This window comes from Bos indicus, chromosome 3, assembly GCF_029378745.1.
Source record: "Bos indicus isolate NIAB-ARS_2022 breed Sahiwal x Tharparkar chromosome 3, NIAB-ARS_B.indTharparkar_mat_pri_1.0, whole genome shotgun sequence".
NCBI classification, from domain to species: domain Eukaryota; kingdom Metazoa; phylum Chordata; class Mammalia; order Artiodactyla; family Bovidae; genus Bos; species Bos indicus.
The window spans coordinates 21,140,552-21,154,401 of record NC_091762.1 but is presented as its reverse complement, the minus strand read 5'-3'; the positions used below and the strand labels follow the sequence as shown (position 1 = coordinate 21,154,401).

At 43.6% G+C, this 13,850-nt stretch overlaps 1 protein-coding gene across 5 annotated transcripts in view; it reads left to right on the top strand.

Moving 5' to 3' along the window:
* Nucleotides 1–13,850, top strand: part of LOC139182132 (NBPF family member NBPF6-like protein) — a 19,941-nt gene extending 6,091 nt beyond the window's left edge. The window contains exons 1-7 of one of the 5 annotated variants that reach the window (XM_070785779.1): nucleotides 363–521; nucleotides 815–952; nucleotides 3,199–3,301; nucleotides 5,228–5,463; nucleotides 9,322–9,373; nucleotides 10,242–10,403; nucleotides 13,426–13,850. In XM_070785779.1, coding sequence (XP_070641880.1) covers nucleotides 817–952; nucleotides 3,199–3,301; nucleotides 5,228–5,463; nucleotides 9,322–9,373; nucleotides 10,242–10,389 — 675 coding nt within the window. In that variant the 5' untranslated portion in view covers nucleotides 363–521; nucleotides 815–816 and the 3' untranslated portion in view covers nucleotides 10,390–10,403; nucleotides 13,426–13,850. Of the gene's footprint in view, nucleotides 1–362; nucleotides 522–767; nucleotides 953–3,198; nucleotides 3,302–5,227; nucleotides 5,464–9,321; nucleotides 9,374–10,241; nucleotides 10,404–13,425 lie in introns of those variants that run through there. The other 4 variants (XM_070785780.1, XM_070785778.1, XM_070785777.1 and 1 more) reach the window with 4 other exon arrangements.

Sequence of the window (13,850 nt, the reverse complement as noted above, 5' to 3'; positions counted from 1 at the left end):
CCCACAATATTAAAATGGTGTGGAAGAAATGAGAGAAACAAAGAGCACCAATACTATCTAAAAGTTTAAAATTTTTCTGATGGAAAAGTGACTTCACGACAGTCCTTTTGACAATGAAAGAATTTGGGAAAATAATGATTCCTCGATGTTTTCTATGCTTGCAAGAATAGAAGTACAAAATAGCTTTAAAGTTTAGAAAGAGATAGGTCTGTAATATCAGTACAAGGGTACACAAGTATTGGCCACTGAGGGAATGTCCCCATCAGTGGCAACCTTCAGAATAGACCAGGTGGCCTTGAGTATCAGTTTGGCCTAGTCAACTAGAATACAGGAGCTCCCAAGATTCCATGACACCCCCACCTTCCAGTTCTGTTATTGCAACTCCACGTGGTTACCTGGCACACTGGGTCCTCTCTCTGGCACTCTTGTCAGAGCCTGAGCTCTGAGCTTTGGCTTCTTGTGCCTCATTTTTACAGTTAAGGATTCTCATCATTGAGGAATGCTGACAAAGTAGACCTAAAGTAAGTAATAAATTGCATCTTCATTTTAAAAACATGTTTAATACATTGTTTCCACTGAATGAAATCTTATTAAAGCAAAAGTTACATACTGTAATCCTCACCCACTCATTATAATTGTATACTTTAATTATTTTAGTAACTTACCAGGCTGAACATTCATCACCACAATCCATTCACTTGTCTCTAATTTCTTATTTCTCTGGGTTTCTTTTCCCCACGTTCTGGCTCTGCTTCTTCTACCCGAAGCTTCAGCATGGCAGTATCTCACACCATTTTCTCTGGTTTGAGGACAGAAATGGGCCTCTTGGAAACCAACCAGTACTTGCACTCCCAGCTGGAAAAAAGCAAACAGGACTTTCGAGACCTCACAGAGAAACTGCTCACGTCCCAAGCTACTGTTTACTCCCTGGCCAAACAGCTGCAGAAATACAGTAAGTCCTTGGGGTCACAGTCACCATAGTGATAAATGATTGTCTTCCCTCTAAGAAACAAAACGCCCTCAAACTGTATTCTTTTCCCTCCTTCATCAAAATAAATTGCATCCTTACTACACTCCTAGAAAGATGGAAGCAGGTAGTTAACTCTCACTTCTCAGAGGATGGAGACACTGACGAACAAAGGGGTAAAGTTTGCAGTGAGAGTATAGGGAGGAATAGAGGCTAAGATCTCATTCAGGCACCAGACTTTTTTTCTGTCTCAGGAATGTATATTAGATTCTATAAACATATAATATCCTTGTTGGCTTAAACATCTGAGGATTTAATGCAAACTTTTGTGAGCACCCATTTGCAGAGCACTGTGCTAGCTGCACTAGGGAAGAAAGAAGCGACAGGACACCCTGCCTGCCTTAAAGGTCCTTAAAGCTGTCTATTCCCAACTGAACCACAGAGATCTGGAAATGAGAACATCAATAGCACACAGCAAGGGAGGAGGTGGAGCTATAGTGACTGAGGAACATGGGAATGAGGACCGAGGGGGACAGGAATAAAAGGGGAGAATGCTTACTGATGCAGAAGTTGAGTTTGCTTTCAAATTTCTACCATTAGTTTTCAATAAACCAATGGGGGATAAAATTTGCTATCCAACTGATTGACATGGATCAAAAAGTAAAAATTAAAGCCTATTTATCAAAGAAGTGAAAAGAGCTTTCAGGTATGAGAATGTAAGGGTTTGTTTGTTTACATCATTTATTATGATCATAATACAGCTTTTTTTAAAACTGGAGAAGAAGAAAGATGTCACTCAACATCTTCATGTATAGGTAACTCTGCTGCTGCTAAGTCACTTCAGTCGTGTCCGACTCTGTGTGACCCCATAGACGGCAGCCCACCAGGCTCCCCCGTCCCTGGGATTCTCCAGGCAAGAACACTGGAGTGGGTTGCCAGGTCCTTCTCCAATGTATGAAAGGGAAAAGTGAAAGTGAAGTCGCTCAGTCGTGTCCGACTCTTCGAGACCCCATGTTCTGCAGCCTACCAAGCTCCTCCGTCCATGGGATTTTCCAGGCAAGAGTATTTGAGTGGGGTGCCATTGCCTTCTCCAGTATAGGTAACACAGTGTAGTAATTAAGAGTGTGTGCCCTGAGGCCAGACTTCCAGGGTTCAAACCCAAGTTGTTCATCTTCTCCATGCCTCAGTTTCCTCATCTGTAACGATAACAGGAATAGTCTCTACCTCCTCAGAGAGAGGTGATGATTTCAGGATGATAATTCTTGAAAATCTGTTAGAACAAGGCCTTGGCTGCTGCTGCTAAGTCACTTCAGTCGTGTCCGACTCTGTGCGACCCCATAGACGGCAGCCCACCAGGCTCCCCTGTCCCTGGGATTCTCCAGGCAAGAATACTGGAGTGGGGTGCCATTTCCTTAGCAAACACTGTGTATTAGTTCTCCCACCAACAAAACGCAGCACGTGTTAGCATTGAGCATGTCTTTCAGGTTTTTTCCCCTTCGTGTGCGTTTTTACACAGTTGTATCTAGATAAACTTTAAAATCTTGGAAATATTGAGGGATTATCGAAACTCTCAACATGGGAGCACTGTCAGCCCTATAGTCCTTGGAGGATTCCCAAACACACAGGGAATTCCTACTGTGTGCCCAGGTTCATATTTTCCTTAAGAGGCTGCAAGGTTTGGTAAAGTGGCCCAAGATTTGGAGTCACAACTCAGAGTATGTGAATTCTGACTTTGCTTTGTTCTGATTGAATCATCTTGAGTTATTTTACCCTCTATGAAACTCCAGTACCTTGGCCACCCCATGCGAAGAGTTGACTCATTAGAAAAGACTCTGATGCTGGGAGGGATTGGGGGCAGGAGGAGAAGGGGATGACAGAAGATGAGATGGCTGGATGGCATCACTGACTCGATGGACGTGAGTCTGAGTGAACTCTGGGAGTTGGTGATGGACAGGAAGGCCTCGAGTGCTGCGATTCATGGGGTTGCAAAGAGTCGGACAGGACTGAGCGACTGAACTGAACTGAACTGATGAGGTTCTCTCTCCCCAGCTCTAATTTGGGGGGAATCAAATGCTAGTAGCTGGGAGGCTGAGGAATCAGATGTGGGATTCCCTGCATGGAGCCCAGTACCCAGGTGATATCTGTCCTGGGGTGGCCCCTCCTCCTCCCTTGAAGGCTGGGCCACAGCGTCAGGGCCAGCTTCCCCTGAGACAGTGTCTCTGTTTTCCCAGAGTGTGAAGAGTACAAGGACCTCATTGAATCTGTGCTGGAGGAGGAAGCGCCCTTTGAGGAAGGGAATCTGGCAGAGAAGAGGAGACTGGCTACAGGGCTTGGGTAAGGAGGAAGCTGTGTGGGAAGTGTGTCAAGTGGGGAAGCCCAGGGAGGTAGAATAAAGAGAAAACTTGTGCAGGGAGAAGGGCAGAAATGTATACACAGGCACAGAGCTAGACAAAGACAGCCTATGGGGCTGTGGGAACTAATGGAGGACTAGGTAAGTCTCTGGATTCTCCCTGAAGTAATATATGAATAAAATGAGCTCACATGCTCGTATTGGGATTCTGGAAATGTGGTTTATGAATTAGTAATGGGCAAGTGAACTCAACTTTCCATGAGTCTCAGCAACCTCATCTGTGAAATAAAAATACTGACAGTGTCTGCCTTAGAGGGTTATGGAGATTAAATGCATGATGACCAGCAGTTAGAACCATTTCACGCACAGGTGGAGCTTTCAGCAATATTAGCTGTAATTATTATACCTGTTCTTGCTTTTTATAGGCCTAGTACTTATCGTCTTTTTTTAAATATTAGATTTGGTTTTTATTATAGAGCATACATGAGAACAAAGTGCTGACACAAAGCTGCAAGTCACATTTGGGAAGTAAGCTAAAAAAACCCTGTAACTGTTTTAGTTATACAGTCCTGACTAGAGGAATCCATGGTGGCAAAAGAGCCCTGGCTCTTGAGAGGGGTTTCTTGATGTTGGCTGCCCCAGGTTATGCTGCCTCAGGCCTGGGCCTCTGTAAGACTAGGTCCCTGGCAGCTGGCAGCCTGGGGACCAGGAGGACCTCTGCCCTTAGGCTGGGGCTTAGCCATGACTGGGAAGGGACACTCCTAATTTCTAATGTTCCCAATTGCCTTTCATGATAATAATGTTTCTCTTCCCCACCTTCGATTGATTGATTTATTTCTAAAAGTATCAGACTATGTGGACTGTTAGCTGGTAGGGCCATTAGGTAGAGAGGTAATTCAGCAGTCGTTACCTGGAAAATGAATTATTAATTTGCAAGGCCCAGTATTGCCTACCCTTAGAGACTTTCATAGTTAGGGTAGATTGTGGCATTGAAGACATCTTCTCAACCTTGGTTAAAATGAAATCTGAGAAGCTCAGATGTGTAAGAGCCACTAAAGCAGAGATACTTGACTGAAGGAGGCCTAGGTCTGAAGACCCTGTTTCTCCCTGACTTCTGCCTTCCACTCTTCTGACACTTTATAGGAACTCTGAGGAATAGAGTTTTGAAAGACAATCTGTGGATGATTACTTAGTATTGACGAGATTCAAGCATCAGATGGGGTAGATGACTATTAATATCTAGTCTAGCATTAGGATTATGTGGTTTTAAGTATTAACTGATTGCCTACTCAGGTATGTAGGCTCTACTATGTACTGTATGCTGGTTCATATGGACTGTCTCTAGCCTCACAGAGCTCACATTCTAGTTGGGAATCTGTAAAAAATATTTGTACAAAATTAGAAAACTGTGAAATCCCAGACAGAGTCATGTAATTGTTACTCAGAATTTTAATTACTCTTGAGTGCCTCCTTACCCGTTAGAATAGCTTATCTTCATGTCATTCAGAGGAATGCTCTTCATCTTGACCCTCTCACTGATTTCTCTTTTCATCCTTTCAGTTAATCCCAGATGTACCTGTCCAACACTTCTGTACCTGGCTTCCCCACCCCCAATTGGCCACACTTTCTGTATAATGCTTGATGATGCATATGACACTAAAATGGATGTGGACTGAAGTGAGGAACTGAAGGGGCTTTTTTTTTTTTTAAGTGAGGTTAATGAAAAAGAGAGAAACAAATCCAATACTATTTCCTCATTCCTTCTGTTACAGGCAAGTCACACAACCTGTGCAAGTATTGAACTTGGGAAATTCCTCACAAGTAATCAAAGACACACCTCTGCTGAAATTTCCATAACTTTATCATTCATGACATTCACTTTTACATTTTACTTTTCTTTGCCATGTTAGGAGATATGATTCCCTGATTGAGGCTCAGGCCCGAGAACTGACCTGCTTACGACAGAAGATACAGGAAGGGGAAGGTGTCTGTCATCTATTCACACAGCATGCAAAGAACACAATCAAGACTTTTGAGAGTTTCATCAAGACCACTGACATGACCTACTACCAGAGACAGAGATTCTGTGAGCTCTTGGCCCAAGGAAGCCAGATGGCAGAGAGACTTGCCAGCAAACTCTCCACTCGTAAGTTATCTTATAGGCTCTGAGAACACTTAGCTCCTCCAGAGGTCCTGGCCTCACATGAGACGCCACACCTTCACAACTCCCACAGTGACGTTGCAGCCAGGTGTCCTGTGGTTCTGTGGTGTTCTCAGCTACAGGACAGCTTCCCTGGTGGCTCAGCTGGTAAAGAACCTGCCTGCCAATGCAGGAGATACAGACATGGGTTCAATTCCTGGGTCAGGAGGATCCCCTGGAGAAGGAAGTGGCAACCCACTCCAGAGTGAAGCTATCAGCTAGAAATACCTGGGAGTCCAACCCTGGGCCCAAGGCGACCCTCCACAGATACATTCCAAAAAGGAGCCAATGTTGTCACTGGACTGACCCTTGTGGTTCTTATGATTGCAAGATATACTTCAGCTACAATCATCAGGGAACTTTGAAAAACATGAGGTATATCACTCACATTTCCTGGAGGGTACACGGCTCACCCAGGGCTACCGAGTGAGGTTAGGGTCCACTTACCTGTAAAAAGAGGGAGACAGCACAGGGCTGTGGATCTGCCTAATTTGGGTTGAGGGTGGGGTGCCTAGGATTTCATAGGTTCACTCTTTATTGGTGATTAAAGTGCAGGAAAGAAAAACAAGGCGTCAGACATCAATGATCTAAATCAGCCAGGGATCTCTAAAACAAGAGAAACTTCAGAAGTGGAGCACCTTGCCTCTTCATCTGGCCCTGTAGCTGCCCATGTGTTCCTTCGAGACAGCTGTCTTTGGAGTGGATGCCTTCAGAATCAATAGCCTAATATCAGCACTTGGGTTACAATTTGAAAAGAAGAGGACTGTCAGGTGCTTACAGTAAACCTGCTTCTCACCCTGTATTCTGGGGACCATGACAATGGTACTCGAGAGTACAGTGGAGAATATATGGGGCTGGAGACCACATTGTTAAAACTGCTTTCATCATCACAGGCTTTTGGAGCAGGAGGCAGCAGCCATCCAATCATTTTTGGTTTTTAAGATACTTGATATTCAGTAAACTGACCCACTGTAGAATCAGTTCTGTGAGTTTTGAAAAATGTATACAGTGTTATGTAAAAGTACCACCACAATCCAGATACAGAACAGCTCCATCACTTGTAAAGGTTCCCTCGTACATCTTTGTAGTCAACCATTTCCTCCAGATCAAGTCCCTGCAACCACTGGATCTGTTTTTTGTCCCTTTAGATATTTGTTTTAATCTCCAGAATGTATCAGGAGTTTGTTCCTTTTTGTTGCTGACTGCTATTCCATGACAGAGATGCACCACTTTTTGTTTATCCAGTCATCCACTGAAGGACCTTTGGATTTCAGTTTGGGGTGATTATGATTCATAGTTAAGATTCACATACAGATTTTTGTGTGAAAATACATTTTCACTTCACTTTGCTTAGATAAATATCTTGGAGTAGGATTGCAGAGTCATATGGTGAGTGTACGTTTGTGTGTGTGTGTTAGTCACTCAGTTATATCTGACTCTTTGTGAGTCCATGGACTGTATAGCCTGCCAGGTTCCTCTGTCCATGGAATTCTCTAGGCAAGAATACTGGAGTGGGTTGCCATTTCCTTCTCCAGGGGATCTTCCCAACTCAGGGATCAAATCCATGTCCTGTATTGCAGGTAGATTGTTTACTATCTGAGCCCCAAGGGAAGCTTAAAGAGAGTGTATGTATCCTTAAAGTGTACATTATAAGATTGTACATTTAACTTATAAGAAACTACCAAACTGTTTTCCAGTGTGACAAAACCATTTCACATGCCCCTGAGCAATGAGTTAGATTGCAGTTGTTCCCAATACCAGCTCTTGACATTATCAGCTTGTTGTTTCTGGGCTTTTTGTCTTTTAATAGGTGTGTGGTTGCTTATCATTGTGGTTTTTAATTTGCATTTTCCTATTGACTAACGATTTTTAAGATCTTTTCATATGTCTACTGATCATCCATATATCTTTGGAAAAGTGAGTGTCCACTATAGTGTTCATCTTAAAGTAGTTTTTCATATTATTGAGTCTTGAGAGTTCTTTATATTTCTGGATACAAGTTCTTTATCGGATATTTGACTTGTCAGTATTTTCTCCCAGTTTGTGGCTTATCTTTTCATCCTCTTAACTCTCTTTCAGGGTGAAGAATTTCTTAATATTGTTGAAGTCCAACTTATTGGATCATCATTGTCTAGTTTTATCTAAGAACTCTTTGCCTAAAACAGGGTTCTTGGCCTTTCCATATAGATTTTACAGTCAGTTTGTCATTATCTATAAAAAAATCCTATTGGGATTTTGAGTGGCATTGCATTAAATCTGTGAAAAGTTTAAGGAGAATTGACATTTTTAATAATATTGGGTATTCTAATTAATGATCATAATGTCTTTCATCGGGTTGAGCTAGTCTTTGTTTTATTTATTCATATTTCCATGAACACGCAAACATTTTTTTATTGTTTTATGATGGTGACTGCTGACAATAGAGAAGAAGTTTTGTCTCCTAACACAAATATGAGCAGGCCGTGGTCCAGCTAAATAAAACTTCCAACTTATTTAAGGAAGTTCCTTATTTGCTAAGAATTCTATTTTGAATTGATGTTGTTTTTGTCAAATGCCTTTTTGTTCATCTAAAATATGAACAAATGATTATATACATATTTTTTATGTTGTGTCCTTTTAGATTGTACTCTGGACATTTTGAATATTATATTGTGAGACACTGGGTCCTATTAAAGCCCTCTGGATTATTTCTTAGCAGGCAATCAACCACTTCTAGGTTTAGACTGCAAGTTCTGTCTTACGTTCTGTGGGTAGCAGTTCCAACATCAGTTTAGTGTTCAGGGCCTTCGATGTGTTGTTTGGGTCAGTTCAGCAAGCATGCCACTAGGTTTAGTCTGGGCTAGCTGATGGTTTATATGGTAATTCAGTCCTCTAATCCTTTGCCATGATTCCTTGTCTCTGTTCCACACAGGCTGAGTTTGGGGATGAACCCTAATATTTTTGACAGTCTGTAAATCGTTTCCCAGCCTCTCCTCTCTCTGGCATTTCTTCTCTACTTTCCAGTTCCCAAGGGGCCTCTTCCACATTCCTCTGTTCAGAAAGATTGGGTTCTCCCAGTCATTTCTCCTGTCACACTGTCCTGCAGAACTGCAGGGGGCTACTCTAAGATCAAAAAGGCAAGAAAACTGAGACAGAAAAAAAAAGTAAGGGACACTCTTCACACTTTTCAGACAATTAGTCCCTTTTGGACTAGAGCAGTAGGTTCTCATTTGTGGTTAACAGCCCTGCTCAGCTGCCTCAACAACACAGTTCTGCACATGGGCTGGTCTCTGGGCAGGGTCAGGAGAGAAAAAAAAAGAAATGCGGAAGAGTCTCTTTACACTTATCAGCAGAGGTCCCCCCATCTAGTCGTTTAGATAGAACAGGGGGTTTCTCCTGTTGTATTTGCTCCTCTGTGGTTGCTGGAGTATCTGTGTGAGAGCAGTATTGGGACTCACAGCCATGGTCCATCAACCAAGTTTGTGGGGGAAATGAATGTTAGAGCTGAAGGAATGCAGAAGACAGCCAGGCAAGTATCCCGTGCACTGGAGAACAGGACATTGTGAACTTTTTGCCTTGACTCAATAGCAGACGTCCTGGTGACGATTCAGCCAACCAGCAATATATTGTTCACCATTGCTCAGGAAAGCCTGACAAGCTGCTCCTCTAATGACGCAACTTTAGCCCTCCTGGAATAATTCTCCCAGAGCATTCTGAACAAACATATAGAGTATTGTGTCTCTGATCAGATAGGCCCTTGTGTTTGTAAGGATGATATGGGACCTGCTCAATTCCCCACTAGCTGTTTCTATTTTTGGTTCACAGAAAATCACCATGATAGGAAGGATGAAGAGGGACAGGAGTCACTGGCAGCCAGGTAACTCTGAGTGATGAAGGGCTGATAATGGAGTGGTGAAACCTAGAGAGGAGTCCTGAAGCAAGAGACCCAGAGGCCAAAGGTCCCAGATCCAGGAGAAACCAGAAGCTGCTGATTGTTCCTATTTCATTCATTCATCATAAAATGATGTGTCCTTTAACCCATGTTATCTGTTCTCATTGAAGTTCTTGTATTAGTTGCCATTTCTTAGTAATTCTTCAAGTTTAGTTAACTGAGTCATTTTGACCTAAAGATAAACCAGCCAGAGAAACCTGGTCTCTATTTTCTGAAAACCCGTATGATTAGAAACTGAAGTGAAATGCCTGTTTCTGCCCACTTGCCCTGAGATATGTTGGCCAATGTTTCATAGCCAGAAATATCTTGAAAAATAAAGCCAATCACGTCATATGTATAAATATACATTCATATATATATATATATATATGGAGAGAGAGATCTAAAAGCTACAAGAGTCCTAGGAGGTTACATTCCCTCAGGAGCCACTATTCAATGGACCCCTTCACATACTCTTGAATAAAATTTGTCCACAGCATTTTAATGTCTGTATTATAGGACTCTGAGTGTCCTGTGTGTCCGAGTATATTTTAGAGAAGTCATTGAGTCTCCTTCCTCATCCACATTTAGAGGTCAGTGCACTGAACACATGCTACTCTGTCTCCTACCCCTATTCTATGCACACTGAAATCCCAGTTAGAAGTGGATTGTTATGTTTTTTCTGAGAGGATAGGTCTTTTGGTTTCTGGTGCCACTTCCATGAGCTTCAGATGAGCACCAGCTGTCAGGTTGATGCTGGTTGCCTTATTTTCATCTCCTGTCTTGTCTGCCTCTTTCTCCATCCCTTACTCAGGCTCAGCATGGGGCTCCAGGGAGAAGAAGTGAATGAAGTCCTGGAGGACTCACTAGATGAAAAGTATCTGACACATTCCAGTCGCCATGACTCCCACCAGCCTCCCAGCAGCATTGCCTCTGTGTGTGATGTGCAGGACCAGCTCTGAGGTAGACTGAGCCAGTGAGTATTCCCAATACCGAGAGAATAACCCCCCAACAACCAGAAGACTGAATAATAAAGCTCTGGTAGCTTCTACCTGCTCACCATCTCTGTCTAGACTGATTGAAATCATCTCTGAAGGCAGACCATAAGAACTAACCCTGAAAAAGTGATTAGGCTGAATTCAGTTCTGGGACCAAGTTTTATGTCACTGGTGTGTCTGTTCATTTGCATTCTCCCTGGTCCACACCTCACCCCGCTTTCTCTGGCCCCCACTGGCATATGCAAGCTGAGGAACCCTGGGCAAACCAGAGTGCAGAGAGTGAAGGGATCATGAGAAACTCTTCTGCCACGCTTCAGCACAAATAAACTTCATTATTTAAGATGAAGCATCTTAGTTTTCCTGAAATGTTCTAGCTAATTACAGTTTCTAAATGGTGCCCGTTAGGCTTTTCTAGCTTTCCGAGAATATCATCAGTCTTGCCCATTTTAGGGATCCACTTATCATGGTTCCTCAGTAATGCAGGAGACGAGACAGGTTCCTCATGAACCCATGGCTCCTGAGTTTAAGCACCAGTGTCCATCCCCCCCTCAGGTGGCTTCTCTCCCCATAAGGTTCCATCTTAGTACAGACTATCAGGTGGTGAAAGTTAAGCTTCTGCCCCATCACACTGAAGTCCCACCCTTGAGTCCTGGTTTTGTTCTGGGCTGAGGCAGAAGCACAGAACAAGGAACTGCAGAGAGCATCCTTGGAAGCAAATGTGTGTAACTCGACTCAACAGTAATTATTTCCTGGAACAGGATGCACTTCTCACTTCTACAGGCAGATCTTGGAATCCACTGCCCAGTTGTACAGTGAACACACAGACATCAGGGGAGAAAATCAGAGCCTTCCACCTCACCTGAGTCATATTCCAGAGATAAGCGGTCAAAACCCACAGGAAAGACCACCCTCAGATCGCTCTCTTCTCTTGCCACATCTGGCTATCAAAACAAAAGATGTGGAGAACAACACTATTACACAATCCATAATTCTCATAGTTTTCTCTATCTAGAAAGATGCTCCCTCTACAGGTCTGCAGACTCCAGGCTCCAGGAATGGCTCTAGGAAACCCACCATTTAATTACAAAATTCACTCTATTATTTAAGCCTGAATTCCAGTCTTAGGTTTCTCAACTTACAGGTCATGTAGCTTTAGTTACTACTTAACCTCTTGACCTACTGTTTCCTCAGGGGCAAAGGAAGTATGCTTGAATATATTTAGATTCTGGAACCGATTCCGACGTAGTAAGGGAGATTTCCAATTCCACAGGCTCAGTCATACAAGATAACCCCACACCTCCACACCCTGTCCATTTCTGAGGGCAGTTGAAAGCCCAGATTGTTACCTGAACTCCTGACTGACTGGCTAGAAATCAGGATATCACCACCCCCTCCTCAGGTTCAATTAATTTCCTAGAGTTGTTCCTACAGAACTCAGAGAAACATTGTACTTACTACACTATCCGTTTATTATAAAAGGATATAACTCAGAACAGCAGATGGAAGAGATACACAGGGGCAGGGCATGGGGGAAAGTGTGGAGCCTCCATGCCTTCTCAGAGAAAGCCTAGTACCTAGTACTCTCCTAGTACCTCCGTGTGGTCACCAACCCAGAGGCTCTCATAATCCTGAAAACCCTTTGAACTTTATGGAAGCTCATTACACTGGCCTGAATGATGAAACCACTGGCCATAGTGATTGAACTCAATCTCCAGCCCCTTGCCCCGTCCATAGGTCAGGGGCTGGGACCGGAAATTCCAACCCTCTCATCACAAGTTGGACCTTCCTGGCAAGAAGCCCCCAGCAATACTTGCTTCCAAAAGTTGCTTTATTAATATAAACACAAGTACCTTTATCCTTCCATTGCTTAGGAAATTACAAGGGTTTTCAGAGTTCTATGCCAGAAACAGGGATGAAGACCAAATATGTATTTCTTATTATAAGTCACAAGGCACTGATAGTGTCTGAGGACCCTCCTGGTTTCACAATAGCACCACCTTTCTATTTAAAAGGGATAGGGCATGGATTTAGGAGCCAGATTCTTATTTAAAACAGCCTTTCTTTCCTAGAACAGGCTGCCTTTTTTGTTTTTTTTTTTTTTGACATGTACACACTGCTGTGTTTATTTATGGCTGCGCTGTGTCTGCGCTGCTATATGCGGGCTTTCTCTAATTGTGGTGCCTGGGCTTTTCGTTGCAGTGGCTTCTCCTGTTGCAGAGCACAGGCTCTAGGAGCACAGGCATCAATAGTTGCAGCACCCAGGCTCAGTAGTTGCGGCTTGCTGACTCTGGGGCACATGGGCCTCAGGAGTTGCAGCACAGCGGCTCAGTAGCTGTGGCTCGAGGGCCCTAGTGCGTGCAGTAGTTGTAGCTTGAGGGCTCTAGAGCATGGGCTCAGTAGCTGTGGTGCACGGGGCAGTTGCTTCCTGGCATATGGATCCCAGACCAGGGATGGAACCCACATCCTGTGCACTGGCAGGCAGATTCTTATCTATTGCGCCACCAGGGAAGTCCTAGAACAGACTGTTTCTGAATGCGCATGCTTGAAGCTAGGCACCTCTCTCCTGAGAGGTGTGAAAGGTCTTCCTTTTTTCTCCACAAGAGTAGAATGGAGAGTAAACTGATGCTGAGCAGGGTGAGAGGGGGTGGGGGGGTGGGGAGGGTGGAGGTAATGGGGGTAGGGGTGGGGGGAGGGGGGAGGGATCTGGCTAAACCACATGCAGCAGTTTTAAGCAGGGCCATCAATGTTTTGGGGTGGTGGAGTCCTATGTTCCACACCACAGGGCAGATGGTATATTTCAGAGGACTTTCCTCTCATCTGCTAGCACAGCTTTCTCTTTCCAGATTGTAGCTGACTGCCACAGTTTATCCTCGTAACACATTCAGGTGGCACATGGCATCTTTCCTCTCTTAGCTCTCACTGCAACCTCAGTTAGGTATCAGCAGAATCTGACAGAAAATCCTCACTTTTTTTTATGGTTTGTTTTGTTTTCTGTTTCAGGTGACAACTAATGCTGAAACTGTGTGAAAATTTTTGTCTTATTTCAACAGAACATAGTCCCCAGTTGATGAGAAAAACAACAAAACAGGAAAAATCCAAATCTGAGAGGAAGAGCAAGATTTCACACTACTTTAGATTTTTACTCCAGTTTGCAGAAGTCTCAGCCCTTCAGCCTACAAATATAACTGCCCAAGGGACACCGATGCCTATATTCACAGATAATCTTGAGAAAAATTCTAACCCTTTTCCCTCCCATCTCCCTCCTGTGGATAACTAGAGTCAGCAGCAGTTGGAAGCAAATGGCAAGGACTTGGATGGAGAATACGTCAGAATAATGTCACTGCAAACCATTCATCAGCTCTTCAGCACATGTCCCTTTTCCTGGGAGGTTGGGGGATTATAAAGATCCTAAAATAAAGCTTATT